Source organism: Balaenoptera acutorostrata, chromosome 15 (assembly GCF_949987535.1).
Source record: "Balaenoptera acutorostrata chromosome 15, mBalAcu1.1, whole genome shotgun sequence".
NCBI lineage: Eukaryota > Metazoa > Chordata > Mammalia > Artiodactyla > Balaenopteridae > Balaenoptera > Balaenoptera acutorostrata.
The window spans coordinates 15,641,389-15,656,539 of record NC_080078.1 but is presented as its reverse complement, the minus strand read 5'-3'; the positions used below and the strand labels follow the sequence as shown (position 1 = coordinate 15,656,539).

Here is a 15,151-nt window from a genome sequence, read left to right as displayed (position 1 = left end):
TGAACCAACATCCCCCTTGAATGGGGTCCTCCAAACTAGGAGAACCAGGCTTCCAGAAAGGGAGCATCTAATTTCTCCCAACTAACACAGAAGACCCATTAAAGGTGGTCATAGAGAATGACCAAAATATTCCAAATCCAGAATTAGGTCATCAAGATCTACACAGAAGGCTGTAGATCCTGTGTTTGAAATCACAATTGTCTCTAGACAGCGGGAAATCACAGAGGCCCTGAATGTGTCAGGAAAAGATGGTACCTCAGGATCTGCAGCCCTGAGTCTCCACTGGGCCTCTGACGAGCTGCCTGAATTTAAGTCATTTAATCTCTGAGAATCTCAAATTCCTCCTCTGGAGAAGGTGGAACCAAATTTAGACCTTGCTCCCAGAGTTACCGTGAGAAGTCAGTGTATGTTAAAGCCCTTCACAGCCTAGAGCCCTAATTATTAACAGGCGAGAGGGGAGGGGCCGTCTCCTACCTGTCCATCGAGGTTGTTCCCTCGAGTCCCTCCCAAGTCAAGGTCTCCGGAAGAGCACGTGGAGGGCCCACTGCACTTTGCGGACGAGCCCAGCTCTAGCCATCGACGCCCCGCCCCGCGGTCCCCACGGAGCCCGCGGCCACACACAGCTTCCACACTTTTATTGTGTCTGGGGGCATCGGCCAAGGCCTCAAGGTTTTTCATAGCCCGTGGGCAGAGGGTTGACCCGGGGATTGTGGAAAAGAGTGTGGTTGCCGTCTCCCCAGGAGAAGGGCTGTGGAGACAGGGAGGTGGAGCGAGGCGTCAGCCTGGGGGTCCCCCTCACCCCCTCGCTCGCCCGCCCGCACGCACGGCCAGTGTACCTTGGTGCGGATCCGGAGGTGATGGTAGGGGATGAACTCTGGGCGCTCGTGGTGGCCCGAGTGGAGCCAGGAGTTGAGGGTGCAGAGGGCCACGCTCGGGAGCGCCAGCGCGAAGGTCAGGAGGCGCCAGGTGCGGGCTGCAGCGGGGAAAGGCAGCGGTGAGAGAGAGATGGACCGGGCGGGAGTGGGCGGCGGCGCCAGGACCCTGGAAGCTCCTAGAGGCAGGAGTGGGGGACAGATGGACAAGGTCAGGAAGCCACAGGGTCAGGCCCTGGCTGCACTCACCTCCTGTCCCTCCGTGGTCTCCCTTGGCCGCACTGGCCAAGCCCCGACCCAAGGACCTCAGAGGCAAAGCCATGTCGGTGAGAGAAGCTGGGGACAACGGCACCGTCCTTTCCTTCTCCTTCACTGAGACCTCGGTTCCCCTCCCCTCTGTGCCCGCCAATCACCTGTTGAGTCTGTAACGTGGGTGGCTATTTTTAGGGAGTTTCTATATTTAAAACGAGGCCTGACTGGAGGGTCTTTCTCTCCAGACAGCTGCTGTACGGTGCCTCTTATTTTGGTAAGGGGACATTTAAAATACAATATGCCATTCTTTTTATAGTTGTGGGGAACTATTTTGTTTAATACTCTGTTCCCAGTGGCTGGCACACAGTAGACCTTTAATAAATCTTTGTAGAATGAATTGTGTCCTTTTGAATCTCAGGTTTTTTCAGGTGTAAACTGTATAATAATTTGTACCTTAAATGATCTTTATGAAGTTTAGGTAAAGCAACAGAGGATTGTGCCAGCCTAGAGTCTGGCACGCAACAGGAGCTCAGTATATGTATTAGTCACAGTTCTTTGCAAAGAGCAGAACTCCCTTTAACTAGCTTTAAAAAGATACGCAATTGTGAATCTTAGGTAGCTCGCAGTATCTCTGGTACCGCCAGAAACAAACCATCCTGTGGGCCAGCTGGGCAGACAGTTCACACTGCTGGACAATGAGTGCCAAAATCTTCATCAACGCTGCCATGGAAAGTGTCACCAAAATTTAATCAATAGTCAATCTAAGAAAGACATGGGGACTTCCCTGGTGGTCCAGTGGGTAAGACTCCCTGCTCCCAATGCAGAGGGCCCGGGTTCGACCCCTGGTCGGGAACTAGATCCCGCATGCGTGCTGCCACTAAGAGCCCGCATGGCACAACTAAGACCCAGAGCAGCCTAAATAAATAAATAAATAGATTAATTAATTAATTAATTTAAAAAAAAGAAATGGAAAATTTTATTGGAGGCAACCTGAGGGTTATAACCGGGGAGACAGTCTTTCAGAAAGCTCTGAGGATTGTTCCACCTGTTAGAGGTCGAGATACAGTTATATAAGTTTTTGAGACAAAGGGTTATACATCAATGTAACATACTGACAGTTTACATACTCCAACAAGGCATGTAGTGGGCTATTGTGACCCCTTACAGGATTGAGAAAGGAATGTTATCTCCAAGGAATTACCTTGCTGATACCAGGAGGAAATAGCTTTTTTGGGGGGGGGTGGAGGGGAGTGAGTAGGCATTCCTGTGTCTTCTAAGGGTATCTAGTTAATGTATAAGGCAGATACACAATGCACACTAAAGGGGAGGGGGTAGTGGCTCAAACGGGCAGAGAATTTTATGCTTAAAAATTTCCTTGTCCCGCCTTAAAAATTTTATTTCATCAAAAGCTGGATTTGGGGGCTTCCCTGGTGGCGCAGTGGTTGAGAATCTGCCTGCCAATGCAGGGGACACGGGTTCGAGCCCTGGTCTGGGAAGATCCCACATGCCACGGAGCAACTAGGCCCGTGAGCCACAACTACTGAGCCTGCGCGTCTGGAGCTTGTGCTCCGCAACAAGAGAGGCCGCGATAGTGAGAGGCCTGCGCACTGCAATGAAGAGTGGCCCCCGCTTGCCACAACTAGAGAAAGCCTTCGCACAGAAACGAAGACCCAACACAGCAAAAAAAAAATTAATTAATTAATTAATAAAAAATACAGACTTTAAAAAAAAAAAAGAAGCTGGATTCTTCCACCCTCATCCCCTCTTGAAAACGGATTCTTCATGAAACTTGCATCCTTCAGTGGCTCTCTTCTTGATCAAAGAATCATGTGGGCACCAAGTGGCAACACCTAGGCATTGCCTGTGCCATAGCTTCGAGAAAGGCTGGGACATCTAGTTCTGGCTTCTGCCTTCAGGAGGTAGGAATTGTATCTTGGAGAAAATGTAGGACGAGTATTCCAAAGATGCTGGACAGACACAAACGTGACAAGTGTCTACTGCTAAGTATGTTATTTCAGTCTGAAAAATCAGACTACTTGGAGGAAAAAGAAGAAAGCATATGCAGGGCTATGTGAACCCTAGAGGCTCTAGAAAACTGCAAGACAGGGCAGGGCTGACATCTGCCTTGTCCATGGTTCTGTCCTCAGCACCAGCACAGAACCTGGCATGAAGTGGGTGTTCTAAAAAGGTGTATTTAATGAATGTTTGGACCGTGTTACTTTGGATAACGCTATAGAAACACCTTTTCAGAACTACAGTCCAACAGGATGCCCCCAGCTTTGATCAAGAGCTGATGTACCTGATATGAATTTAATATATAAAAGAAAAATAAGTTTTATGTATTGATACCTAACCTAAATATATGAAAGAAAAATGAGGAAGGTATATTTTCAAGAAGGGGCCCCATACCTGTTCCTCCTGATGGGTCTCAACTGGTTCTACTTGTCTTTTTTCAGCTTTTTGTTTTGTTTTGTTTTTAGTAACTTTGTTGAACAGTTAAATGTTATATAGTGCTGCTAAATTATTCCCACGCCCTCACTGAGCTGTAACAGAATTCTTCCTACAGTTGCTTTTTCCCAGTTGTATTTTGGAATTGCTGCTGAGAAGATGGGACCTTACTCCAGTTAAAGTTACTTGGCTTCTTTGTCCACACACAGTCCCCTCAAGCCCCTCCCTACTGAATGATTACGGCTCTTGGAGAAAACAAAAATGAAGGGGGTATTTTTACCTGAAAAGGTTCTAGGCGCCCCTCTCTCCACTCAGTTTCGCTGGTCATCACCGAACAATTCCCTGGGGATTCCCATCCCTTGGCCTCAGCTTGGAGGTTCCCACGAAGAGCTGGTACTTGGTCAATGGCGCAAGGGTTGCTAGCATCCTCTGCTGCTGTTGCCCTCTTGTGGCGCACCTGCCCAAGTACACCTCCTGCTGAAAATCCGATGAGCCCATACTGATAAATGTATACACTGGCATAACCACCAACACAATCAAGATGGCGAACATTTCCATCACCCCTCAAAGTTCTTTCATGCCCCTGTGCAGTCAGCCACTCCCTCTCCCACCCAGCCCCAGATAATCACTGATATCTGCTTTCTGGCTCTATAAATTAGTTTTGCCTATTGTAAATTTTCATCTAAATGTAATTGCATATTATGTATTCTTTTGTGTCTGGCTTCTCTGGTCTAACATCATTTTGAGATTCAAAAGGAACAACTTCTCCTCTCTCCTGTCCCTCAAATCTCACAATTTACAGAAGGATTTAGGGAGGTAGTAGGCAAAGGTATGTTACTGGAATCCTTATATTCTTGGTATGGACAAGCATAATATTAAGTGATGTCTCAACATCAGTGATTAATAAATTATTTCCCTTGTGTTTTATAAAAATTATTTAAAAATTATTTGTTGGTCTTCCCAACAATGTGCTATTAGCATTAAAAAAAATGTGGAGTTCGATGAGAATTCAAACAGCATAGAAGTGGCTCAGAGCATCACCCATCCCGTTTCCAGGCTTGCTACCTAAGTCCTTTTTTTTTTTTTTTTTACTTATTATTCTTATCTTTTCATGTGTACACATGTTCTCTTTTTATTTTTTATTTTTTTAATTTTTGGCTGTGAGGCTTGTGGGATCTTAATTCCCCAAGCAGGGATTGAACGGGGGACCTCGGCAGTGAGAGCACGGAGTCCTAACCACTGGACCGTCAGGGAATTCCCCCACCCAAGTCCTTGACTCCGCTTTTTCCCCTAGCTCTGCACCTCCAACTCAAGTCTCTTCAGGCACCACATCCTTTTGGTTCTACTTCAGAAAGATTTCTCAACTCCATCCTCTCCTCTCTGTTGCCAGTTCTACTGCCTTACGTGCAAATCCTTGTCATCATTTGTCTGGATTATTGCAAAAGACCCCTTATCAGCCTCCCCTGCTTCCATTACCTGCATTCTGGTTTATCATCCATATAATCCACCAGTGACAGCTCTCCCTTAAACCCCAGACTCCAGCATTAAATCTGATGCCACTCCCCTGCTTCAAAGCACCTGTGCCTAAACGCCACCCACAACATGGCCTGCAGAAAAGAGTTCAAATGCTTCAGCACGGACGGCAGAGCTTCTCAGCCTGGCTTTGCCCCACCTCTGCAGCTTTACTCGCCATGGCCTTTCACACCTCTGTGCTTTTGTACTTATTTTACTTCCAACTGCCCAGAATGCCCTTCCCCCTTTCCTGTCGCCTAAACTTGTCCTTACTTATCATGTGAGCCCCAGCTCCATTGAAAGCTTTCCCAAACTCTCCTATCACACTTGGTGGGGTGACTGCTGCAGCGGCATTGAAAACCATCACGAACGTCTGGTCACATGTCTGACTCCCCAGTAGACTGAGCTCCGCGAGGGCAGAGGCTCTGGCCTACTGCCTGACACAGTAGGCACTCAGTAAATGGTAACTGAATCAAGGAACCACTTCCGGCTGCTCCGGTTTGTTTATGCTAAGACTCAGATTCTTTTATCTTTGTTGTCCTCCCAAGATACAATGTGGACACACTTGGAAAGTTAACCAAAGGGACCATGAAAGTGACCACACCCAATCTAAGTCTTCCCAGTCAATGAGATCATGGTTATTCCTATAGCAATAACAGAGAAAAGCAACTAAAAACAATGCTGTTTACTTGGGTCCAGTGCATTTCATCTACGCATCTGTACTAATGAGATTATCTGTTCTAAGAATTTCCGCACGTTGATTAAACCTCACGACAACTAACCAAGAGAGGGACTATCACCCCATTTTACAGATGAATAAACTGAGGCACCGAAAGGTCTTAACCTTGCCAGTGGTCATCCATACGATAAGTGGCAGAACCTGGACCCAAACGGTCTGGCTCAAGAGAGCTTCCTGCTAATTTCTCTGCTATAATGCCTATCTCAGTAGGACAATTTTGAAAAAGAAACTACCTTTCCTCCATAATCCCACCGCTTCTAAGAATAATATCTTCATGTTTGCATGTTTCTTCAGGCTTTGCCAACGTGCCTACATATTCTGACTACTCTATAGTCATAGTTCAGCTACTGAACAAGAGAAAACTACTCCAAGCAAAAGATGAGTCTAATTTTGCTTTCCGAAAAGAATTTGTGCATCCTCTTTTTACTTGTGAACATTTTCTGGCTCATTCATATTCTTTCATAAGGATATTTTCATGGCTACATACAATTTTTATTTAAAATCCCACATTTTATTCATTTCTTTTATTATTGGAATGTCATTACTACAGAAAATGCTGTCATGAGCATCTTCAGGCCACACACAGAGCTTATTTTTTTTTGAATCTCTTGTGTAGGAATCATTCTCAGGAGTGCAGCTGATGCCCTATGTAAGAAAGGGCCTTTGGCCTTCATAAAGTAGACGCTCTTCTGAAAGTCTGAATGGCCGCAGTTCAATTTGCTAGTGTCTGAGACTGAGCCAAGCCTGATGACCGTGGCCCATTCATGGTCTTGGGGGCCCTAGGAAAAACACAGCAGTTCTGGCAATGCTCTCTGAGTCAGCTGGGACACAGTCAGTGCAGTCAGCCCTTGTGACAATTGAAAGTGCCACAGGTTGCCAAAAACTTCGATCTTGTTAGCCACCATAATCCATCACTCTCTCTGTGACTATCATAGCTCTCCCCTCCTACATTCCTGTCTAGCCTGGGCTTTCCTTACCTCTTCCCGAGATTATTGTGTTTCCTACTTGGCCTTTCTTCCAACTGCCTTACATAAGGCTGTCAGATACGTTTCTTACTGTAGGGCAGAGCTTCCTTTTTCCACAGCCTGGGACACATAAAAAATGTTAACAATGATTTGTGCAGCACACTGGGATAAAGGGTTGAGGCTGCTTCCAGCTGGAGGTGCCTGGCCTAGTGCTTCTGGCCATCCCAGGCCCCACCCATCTGTCCTAGGGGTTAAAGCAGTGGTCTCAACCCTGGCTGCACACTAGAATTAGCCAGAAGTTTTACAAAATTCTTTTGCCTAGGCTGTACCCCAGAGTAATAACAATAATGTACAGCCAAGGTTGAGAACCTTTGAACTAAAGGGGTATCTCAGGTTATCCTCAGTAACCTCCACAGGTTACTCCTTCTTTCACTACAGTGTTTCCCTTCTGAGCAATGGGTCCAGGGTATCAATAGACTAAGATCGAGTCCTGAACTTGGGTGTGTGCAGCTCTCAGTAGCTGGACTGTGTCACATGATGATAAAATTTAACTTCACCAAACCGCCTAAGCCTAAATGATTGTGTCCGGGCTGGGGGTACACAGTGGCCTAGTGGAAAGCTGAGAAAGCTGGACCTGACGGAAGGCGGGTGTGCGGAGTGGGGTAGGGTGGTGAAGGCAGAACGCAGCGGACACCTTGGCAACAGTAGTAGAGGCCCGGATTTTAAGGCGGGAGGAGCTGTGGTTGCTTAAGGGAGTTAATGGAATAACTGGACTCCAGGAAGAATATGGAGGGTTGAAAGCTGAAAAGGGCAGTGGAGGTGCTCGTCCCGCCCCTTCTACCCCGGATAACGCCCGTGTGCTTTCGGGGCTCATGGGGCGCCGCATCAAAGGGGCTCGGCGGAGGCGTGTGTTCAGAAACGCCCCCTGGTATAGGTGGAGGCGGCGGGCCCCGCTGCTGCCCATCGCCATCCCTTACCCACTGAGACCCCGCACCTGCGTGTCTCCTGCATGACACACCCGGAGTGCAGCCGAGACGGGGCCGGTCGCCCCCACTCTCCAGAGAGGACCAGACCCCAGCTCCGGGAAGGCCATCCGCGGCGTGGCAGGGGCCCAATCCCGAGAGGGCTGACCCCCGAGGGAAGGCGGAGAGAAGCCGGCAGCGGCGGCGCCTGGCTCCGCTGCGAGGGAGGCCGCCAAGCCTCCACGGCTGGCAGCCTGCGCAGCGCCTTCTGGGAAATGTAGTCCCCGCAAGGGGCCGAGACCCGTATGCGGAGGGTCCTGGGCATCCTTACTCGACCTCCGGCACGGGGCGCTCCTTCCCCCGCCGCCCTGCTTGCTTCTCCTCCCAAAAACCCGCCCCACCGGTCCCCAGGCCTTCCCAAGATGGGCCGAATCGGTCAGAGCAGTGAGCACACCATAAAGAGCCACCGAGGAACCACATCCCAGTCCCTAACTAGAAAGTGAGAGGAAGTAGCAGGCTGGGGCGCCCGGGCGAGCGAGCCCTGGTGGAGGTGACCGGGCCTAACGCGGTGTGGTGGCACCTAAAACCTCTCGCTTAAGGAAAGACCGAGAGTGAGGAGCTGGCCTCTGGCAAAGAATTTAAGGGAACGCCCCCAAACTCAGTAATCAAGAGAAGCGACCTTGTAACGCGATATTTCAAAAAATCAAAATGAATGCAAAAAATTCATAGTGAACAAAATATCAAAATATCGAAGATTTAAATAAAGACAGGCATCAACCCTGTATTTTCTCCACCCTGCCTCACTCACCTCACCCTAATCATGGCCCTGGTTCCAATAAAACTTTATTTACAAAAGCAGGTGGCTGGCACAGGTGGTAGCTTTCTGACTTAAAAGTATATATAGGGGGACTTCCCTGGTGGTCCAGTGGTAAAGAATCCACCTTGCAATGCAGGGGACAAGGGTTCGATCCCTGGTCAGGGAACTAAGATCCCGAATGCCGCAGGGCAACTAAGCTCACGTGCCTCAACTAGAGCCCGGGTGCGGCAACTACAGAGCCCATGCCCTCTGGAACCCACGTGACGCAACTAGAGAAGACCTGCGCACCGCAACTAGAGAGAAGCCCGCGCACCATAAGGAAAGATCCCGCATGCCTCAACAAATATCCCACGTGCCACAACTAAGACCCAACGCAGCCAAAAATAAATAAATAATAAATAAACCTTTAAAAAATATATATACGCATAGATGTATCATTTATCTTGATTGCATTTTCATGCTCCCTTAAATTTTGCACTAGAGGCTGGTGCCTCGCTCATCCAACCCTAGTGCCCCTCTGCCGAGTCCCCTCAACTTTGGGAGCCACATATCTGCCCTGGCACCCAGAAGTGGACTACATCTGGAAAGGACCCTGATTTTGGTCTAAGTTCAGCCACCAGCTGCCTGAGTGACCTTGGGCCAGTGAGGCTCCACCTCGCCCTCTGTTGACCCCCAGAGCTGTGTCTTCCCAGAAGGGGCACCTTTTTCTTCACGTGGTGTCATATAAGCTAGAGGAGACTTGGATCATAGCTGCAAACCGGGGATTAGGAAGCTGCTTCGTTGCCTCTAACCTGCTTCTTGACACCCACAAGGCTGAAGATTAGACACTGCAACACTGCAACAGAAAACCCCCATGCCTCCTCTACCTTACTGGTCATCAGAAAATAGCAGCAAGAAAGTGGCCCATTTCATTCACACCTTCTAAATCTCATGCAAGGACATTGGAAGAACCTAATATGCAAGGGAAGCTAAGAAATGTAGTGTTTAGTTTTCCAACAACTTCAGTCCAGAGAGCCTCTTTAGAAGGAAGTGAGAATAGATTCTGGGTGTCAAATGACATCCCAAACTATGGGAAAGCCAAGTTTGAATGCAGGTATAAACCCATGCTGGCAAACATGCACGCTACACGTAGAAGAATCATAAACTTTTTGAGGGAAAGCTCTGCGAAGGGCCTTGAAAACCACCTCATCCTATCTGCTTATTTTACAGCTGAAGAAACTGAGGCCCAGAGAAAGGAAGTGATTGGGGATTGGGGTTGGACAAAGAGTGGTATGAAGACTCTGGCACGGGTGAGCTGGAAGAAGAACCTGCAGAAAACTTCTTGGTGCCCAAAGAGTTTCTAAATTTACAAAGATTGTACTGAGGTTTGAATGCATTGAGCCTAATTCAGATCCAGGAGAACGCTGGCCATTAAGAGATGTAAGCATTTTTCCAGGTCATGAAAAACAAAGAAATTGTCCTAAAATACTAAAGAATTCTAGATTAAGAGAGACTAAAGAACCATGAAAACTAAATGCAGTATGCGCATCTAGTTAGGATTATATCCTGGACCATAATTTTTTTTCTTATGCTATAAAGGCTATTAGTGGAATAATTGGTGAAACTGTAATTAAGTCTGTTCATTAGATGACAGTACTGGATCATTGATAATTTCCTTGTTTTTAGCAAATCCACATTAAAGTATTTAGGAATAAAGAGAGAGAGAGAGAGAGAGAGAAGCATTTTGAACTGGGAGGAAATAAGAACAGAAAAAGAAAGAACAGAAAGAGATCCTGAATCCCATGGAAAAGAAGCTGCGAATCACCCAGGCAGTGTGATCAGACCTTCCTCAAGGTGTTCTGCACCTGCCCCACGTGGGATGCTGGGGACTCAACAGGGACAATGCAGAGTCCCTGTCCTCCTGGAATATGTCTAGGGAAGGGAGGGAGGGAGGGACTTTGGCTTGGGGCGGGGGGGGGGGGGTGCTGTTCTGGCATCCCCAGTGCACCTCTCAAAGCACCTGCCAGCCACTGTTGAGCTTCTGGGTGGGTGGGACTCCAGCTGCCAGCCCGTGGCCACACCCACTGCCCAGCACCAGCCTCTGTACCGCCCACCAGGCTCAGAGGAGGAACCAGGCTCCCAGGACTGGGTGAGATCAGACAGAACTGGATGGAGTCCAAGCTCATGTCCAGAAGCCAGGGCCAGCCCAGGGGAGACAGTATTACTGACTCCCCCTCTCTCCGAGCCCACCTGGGGCTTAGCGTTTACAGAGCACCTCCACACCTGCTTGCTTCCCAAAATAGCCCTGCGAGGGGTGTCTGCCGGGGACTGTCTCTCTGAGGCTCACAGGGCCCAATACTCGGCCCTCTGACCAAGGCACACAGGGGTTTGCCTGGCCCTGCTGAACCCGTAAGCTCTGCCCCTACTCCCTGGCACATACGGAAAGGAGCTTCAATATTAGAGGGTGATATCTGGGGTCGGGGAAGCAGGGAACTCATGGAAGGAGGTCCGGTCTGTCACCTGGGCTGGGGGCTGGGGAGGAAAATGGCTGGTGGGGGGCAGGAAGGGGTGAGGGAAAAGAGAAACTGCCTCCACTGCATGGGTCTTTCTCACCCATGAGAGTGTAGGGTAGGGATGGTCACCCGCAAACGCCTTTCTGTAGCTGTTAGGCAAGTAATTCAAATGAAACTCGCTGAGTCAGGGACACACCAGGGAGCCGTGGGGACTGTCCATGTCCAGGGCAGCCACTACTCTACAATTGAGTGGAGATGGGGCACAGGGCTATTTACCTTAATGTGAGAAATTGGCTTCCAGTTGACTGAAAGGGATTTTGCAAACAAATCTTCCTCCCATGCCCACCTCTGCCATGTACCTAACGTCCATCTGCAGTTACAATTTTGCAGAGAACGCAATCCAGCTTTGAGGAAGCTGAGGCCCCAAGGTCACTAGTAAGAGTATAAACAGGACCTGATCATAACAACTATTTATTGAATGCCTACTACGGATGCACCTGGCTCAGGCCTCCAACTCAAGTCACTGGCTTGTGCTATTTTGAGATGCCACTGATGGGGAATATGCCAGAACCCATCTGTTCATCACAGACCCAGCTTGAGGAGACAAGTGGCATCCATTAGATGTCACCTTCATGAAGCCTCTTAGACTTACTCCAGGTGATGCCCTTTCTCCAGTGCCAGCATCGAGCCTGAGTCCATCTCCTTCACGACACCAAACTACTCCAGGACTGGGGCTGTCTCACTCATTTCTGTAACCTTTGGGAGAAGCTAGGAAGCGCGCTGGCGTGATGTCTGTGGGCCGACACCACCGGTGACAGGGTGACAGACTTCAGGAGGAGCAGGGAACTGAGGACTGCCGAGTCCTTTCCTTGATGAGTCCTTTCATCACCCCTGTTTTACAGATGAAGAGACTGAAGCTCAGAAGAGGCAGACCTGTCCAAGGTCACGCAGTCACAAAGAGAGAAGCCTGGACACTCTGTGCTAGAAGCTGAGAGAGGAGTTACCTCACATCCCTCCCCTTCGGCCCCTCTTCCCTGTGGATACGGTTCTAGATGCACCAAGCCTGATGAGAGACAAGATTTGGGGACAGGGCACCAGATGCATGAGGCTCATGGTCCCATGGGGTGGGCATTAGGCCTCCCCCAACCTCATAAGGGCTACATTCTGTGCCTCTCCCAGGAACACAGCCAGCTACGGGGAGGAGAGCAGGGCCTCACAGCTTAGACTCTGCTCTGGGCACACATTGTGCAGTGCTTCAGGAAGCCTTCCTCTGGCTCCCACACACTTTTAGTTTTACCAATAGAAACACATTTGTTTACGGAGGCAGCCCGCCCCAGTGCTCTGGCAAAATGACCATGTCCAGTCCCCAATGTCCGGGCACAAGTGAATCTTCACATTTTCTCCTCTGTTGAGGGATCAGAGAAAAAGCCTGGGGAACCTGCGAGGGAAGAGGCTAAAGAAGAGGAAGGGGCAGACGACCAACCTCGGGCCTTCTGCCCTTGCCTAGAAATGTCACCAGGCACCCCCCGAACTCAACAGACAGTCCTCCCGGTCCTTTGCTTTGGCCCTGGGCCTCACCAGCTTCACCCTGTAAAGACAGCTCTCTTTCAGAGGGGTCATAAACCCCAGAGCTCACCTAATGGTCCCAAATTCAAACACTCTGATCCTTGTGCTAGAACACAGCCTTCCTTATGGTCCCCTCTGGAGGTGAGGATCTCCCCGACCCCCTCTTCCCCTACTGCGTCCCTCACGGGGGCTTGCCTGGCGTTGAGCCCCTTTTCTCTGGGCTGAGGTAACTGCCGCTCTTGGTGTGATTAGCCCCATCACTCCCTAGGCCTGTGAAGGGACACACCTAGACTGCCAAAGGTGTTCTGCATCTTAAAGCAGCTGGGCCAGCTCCTGCCATCCCCAAACTCTCCCTCCAGCTGGAATCCCAGCTCTAGGGCCTCAGAGAACAGGCCTAAGCCCACTTTTCTGTTCCAGTTCCTCCAGCCTGGGGTTCCCTGATTCAGCCCACCAATCAGCAGCCCTAGAGGAGCAGAAGTGAGGTTTGCTGAGAAATGCTGGTCTCCTCAGGCTTCTTGAGGACTGGACCAAAGTCAGAGCTGAAGTCTGGGCTGCAACTTAAGCCGGGGATACTGACAGGGGCTGCGCCCCTGGAGCGTCCGCTGGTGCTGGCCCAGGTTGGAGCTGCGGGTGAAGGCCTTGCCACACTGCAGGCAGATGTAGGGCTTCTCACCGCTGTGCGCCACCTGGTGGGTGAGCAGGTGGGAGCTCAGACGGAAGCTCTTGCCACACTCGCCGCAAGCGTAAGGCTTCTGGCCCGTGTGAGTGTGTTGGTGCCGCAGCAGATGTGAACTGTCTCCAAAACTCTTGCTGCAGCTGGGGCACTTATAGGGCTTCTCGCCTGTGTGCGAGCGTTGGTGTTTAAGGAGCTTGGCGCTGTGGGAGAAGGATTCGTCACATTCTGGGCAGGCATAGGGTCGTTCACCCATGTGAATGCGCTGGTGCTCGGTGAACTGGGTGCGCTCACTGAAACCACGACCACACTCAGGACACTTGAAGGGCCGCTCTCCACTGTGAATGCGCTGGTGCCGTAGGCAGTCCGAGCTGTTGGTGAAGTTCTCGCCACGCTCACAGCAACCGTAGGGCGTCTCCCCAGTGTGCGATCGCTGGTGCTTGAGCAGAGAAGAGCTGCGCCCAAAGCTGTCACCACACCAGGCACAGCGGCAGGGCTTCTGGCCCGTGTGTGAGCGCTGGTGCTGCGCCAGGTTGGAGCTCAGGCTGAAGCGCTTGCCGCAGTCCCCGCAGCGGTAGGGCTTCTCGCCCATGTGCGTGCGCTGGTGCTGGATCAGGTTGGCGCTAACGCTGAAAGTCTTACCACACTCAGCGCAGGTGTAAGGCTTCTCACCCGTGTGCACCCGCTGGTGTTTAACCAGGTCCGAGCTGCGGCCAAAAGCCTCCCCGCACTCCAGACATTTGTGGGGCCGGAGGCCTGAGTGGGAGCGACGGTGTTGGATGAGGTTGGAGCTCAGGCTGAAGCAAAGGCCACACTCAGGACAGAGGTACGGTTTCTCTCCAGTGTGTACCCGGTGGTGCTTAACCACATCTGAGCCACGTCGGAAGCTTTTGCTACACTCCGGGCAGCAGTAGGGCTTGTCGCCCCCATGGCTGCTTTGGTGGTGAATGAGGTCAGGGAGGTAGGCTGCGGACAGTCCACACTCCTGGCACTCGAAGGCTCTGGAGACTGCAGGATAGTTGGTCTTGGCAGGGTCTTCTTCCTCCCCAGGGCCAGAGACTGACCTATGTAGGTACTGCAGGCCCATCATCATTTCCCGGGCGGCCGGCTGCCCCGGCCACACCAGGAAGGGCCGCTTGGGTGGAACAACTCTGCAATCGAAGGCGGACCTCGGGACTCCCTGGGATCCTGACGACCGGTTCCACCGCTGCTCGGCCCCGTCGGAGTCCTCCCTTGCCGTTTCTGGAGCCACCGACTCCATAGCGGTAACAACGTATCGTTTCCTAGATACCAACCACTGAGCTCACAAGCACAACCACAGCTGGAGACACTCGGGACCCAGGGATTCAGCACCGGAAACGGAAATGTCCACCAGCCCGGCAGTTCTAGGAAGCGGCAGCGAACCGTCTCGGTAGGTTTAACCCTCTCATTCACCTGGCGGAGCAACTGCTCCCATCTGCAGCCGCTGTCAGGAACTTGATACTTTCCGCTTGTTTCGGGGTTCTCAGTCCGTCAGCGCGGACTTCGGTGCCCCGGCCACCAATGGGGGGCGGCGAAGCGAGCCTGAAGGAAAAGGCTGTTGCTGCCAAGGACACGCTGGGGTAGAGTAGACAAGTCACCTGGAGCAGCACTGTACTGAGACTCCATGATCGGATGTCTGGGTTTTCCAGAGGCACCGGCCCACGCGAGTCCCTTGAGAGAGTTTCCCATCCATCCTAAGCTAGGCTTCTTAAGCTTGGCGCGGACTACATATCCCAGCATACGCCGCATTAGATAACCACTACTCTCAACATGCCTTCTGCAACTGTGCAAGCCAGAGCACCGGGATCAAGAACTACAACTTCCGACTTGCA

General features: G+C 50.8%; 2 protein-coding genes across 2 annotated transcripts; both read right to left on the bottom strand.

Moving 5' to 3' along the window:
- Positions 1-620: 620 nt before the first annotated feature.
- On the bottom strand, positions 621-1,274 carry LOC103006136 (cytochrome c oxidase subunit 6A2, mitochondrial). Its single transcript, XM_007186463.3, has 3 exons — positions 1,122-1,274; positions 837-973; positions 621-748 (listed from the first exon to the last, which is right to left on the bottom strand). Exons 1-3 carry the CDS (start codon positions 1,192-1,194, stop codon positions 665-667), a joined length of 294 nt encoding a protein of 97 aa, XP_007186525.1. The 5' UTR covers positions 1,195-1,274; the 3' UTR covers positions 621-664.
- Positions 916-15,150, bottom strand: LOC103006418 (zinc finger protein 501-like). Its single transcript, XM_057529235.1, has 3 exons — positions 11,712-15,150; positions 3,853-4,049; positions 916-1,051 (listed from the first exon to the last, which is right to left on the bottom strand). Exon 1 carries the CDS (start codon positions 14,557-14,559, stop codon positions 13,159-13,161), a length of 1,401 nt encoding a protein of 466 aa, XP_057385218.1. The 5' UTR covers positions 14,560-15,150; the 3' UTR covers positions 916-1,051; positions 3,853-4,049; positions 11,712-13,158.
- Position 15,151: the final 1 nt, after the last annotated feature.

Bases quoted from the DNA above. Each gene is read 5' to 3' on its own strand.
- LOC103006136 (XM_007186463.3), bottom strand. From the start codon at position 1,194: ATGGCTTTGCCTCTGAGGTCCTTGGGTCGGGGCTTGGCCAGTGCGGCC. The intron at 974-1,121 runs GTGAGTGCAGCC...TCCCCGCTGCAG, and splicing joins AGACCACGGAGGGACAGGAG to CCCGCACCTGGCGCCTCCTG. The intron at 749-836 runs GTACACTGGCCG...CTGTCTCCACAG, and splicing joins ACCTCCGGATCCGCACCAAG to CCCTTCTCCTGGGGAGACGG.
- LOC103006418 (XM_057529235.1), bottom strand. From the start codon at position 14,559: ATGGAGTCGGTGGCTCCAGAAACGGCAAGGGAGGACTCCGACGGGGCC.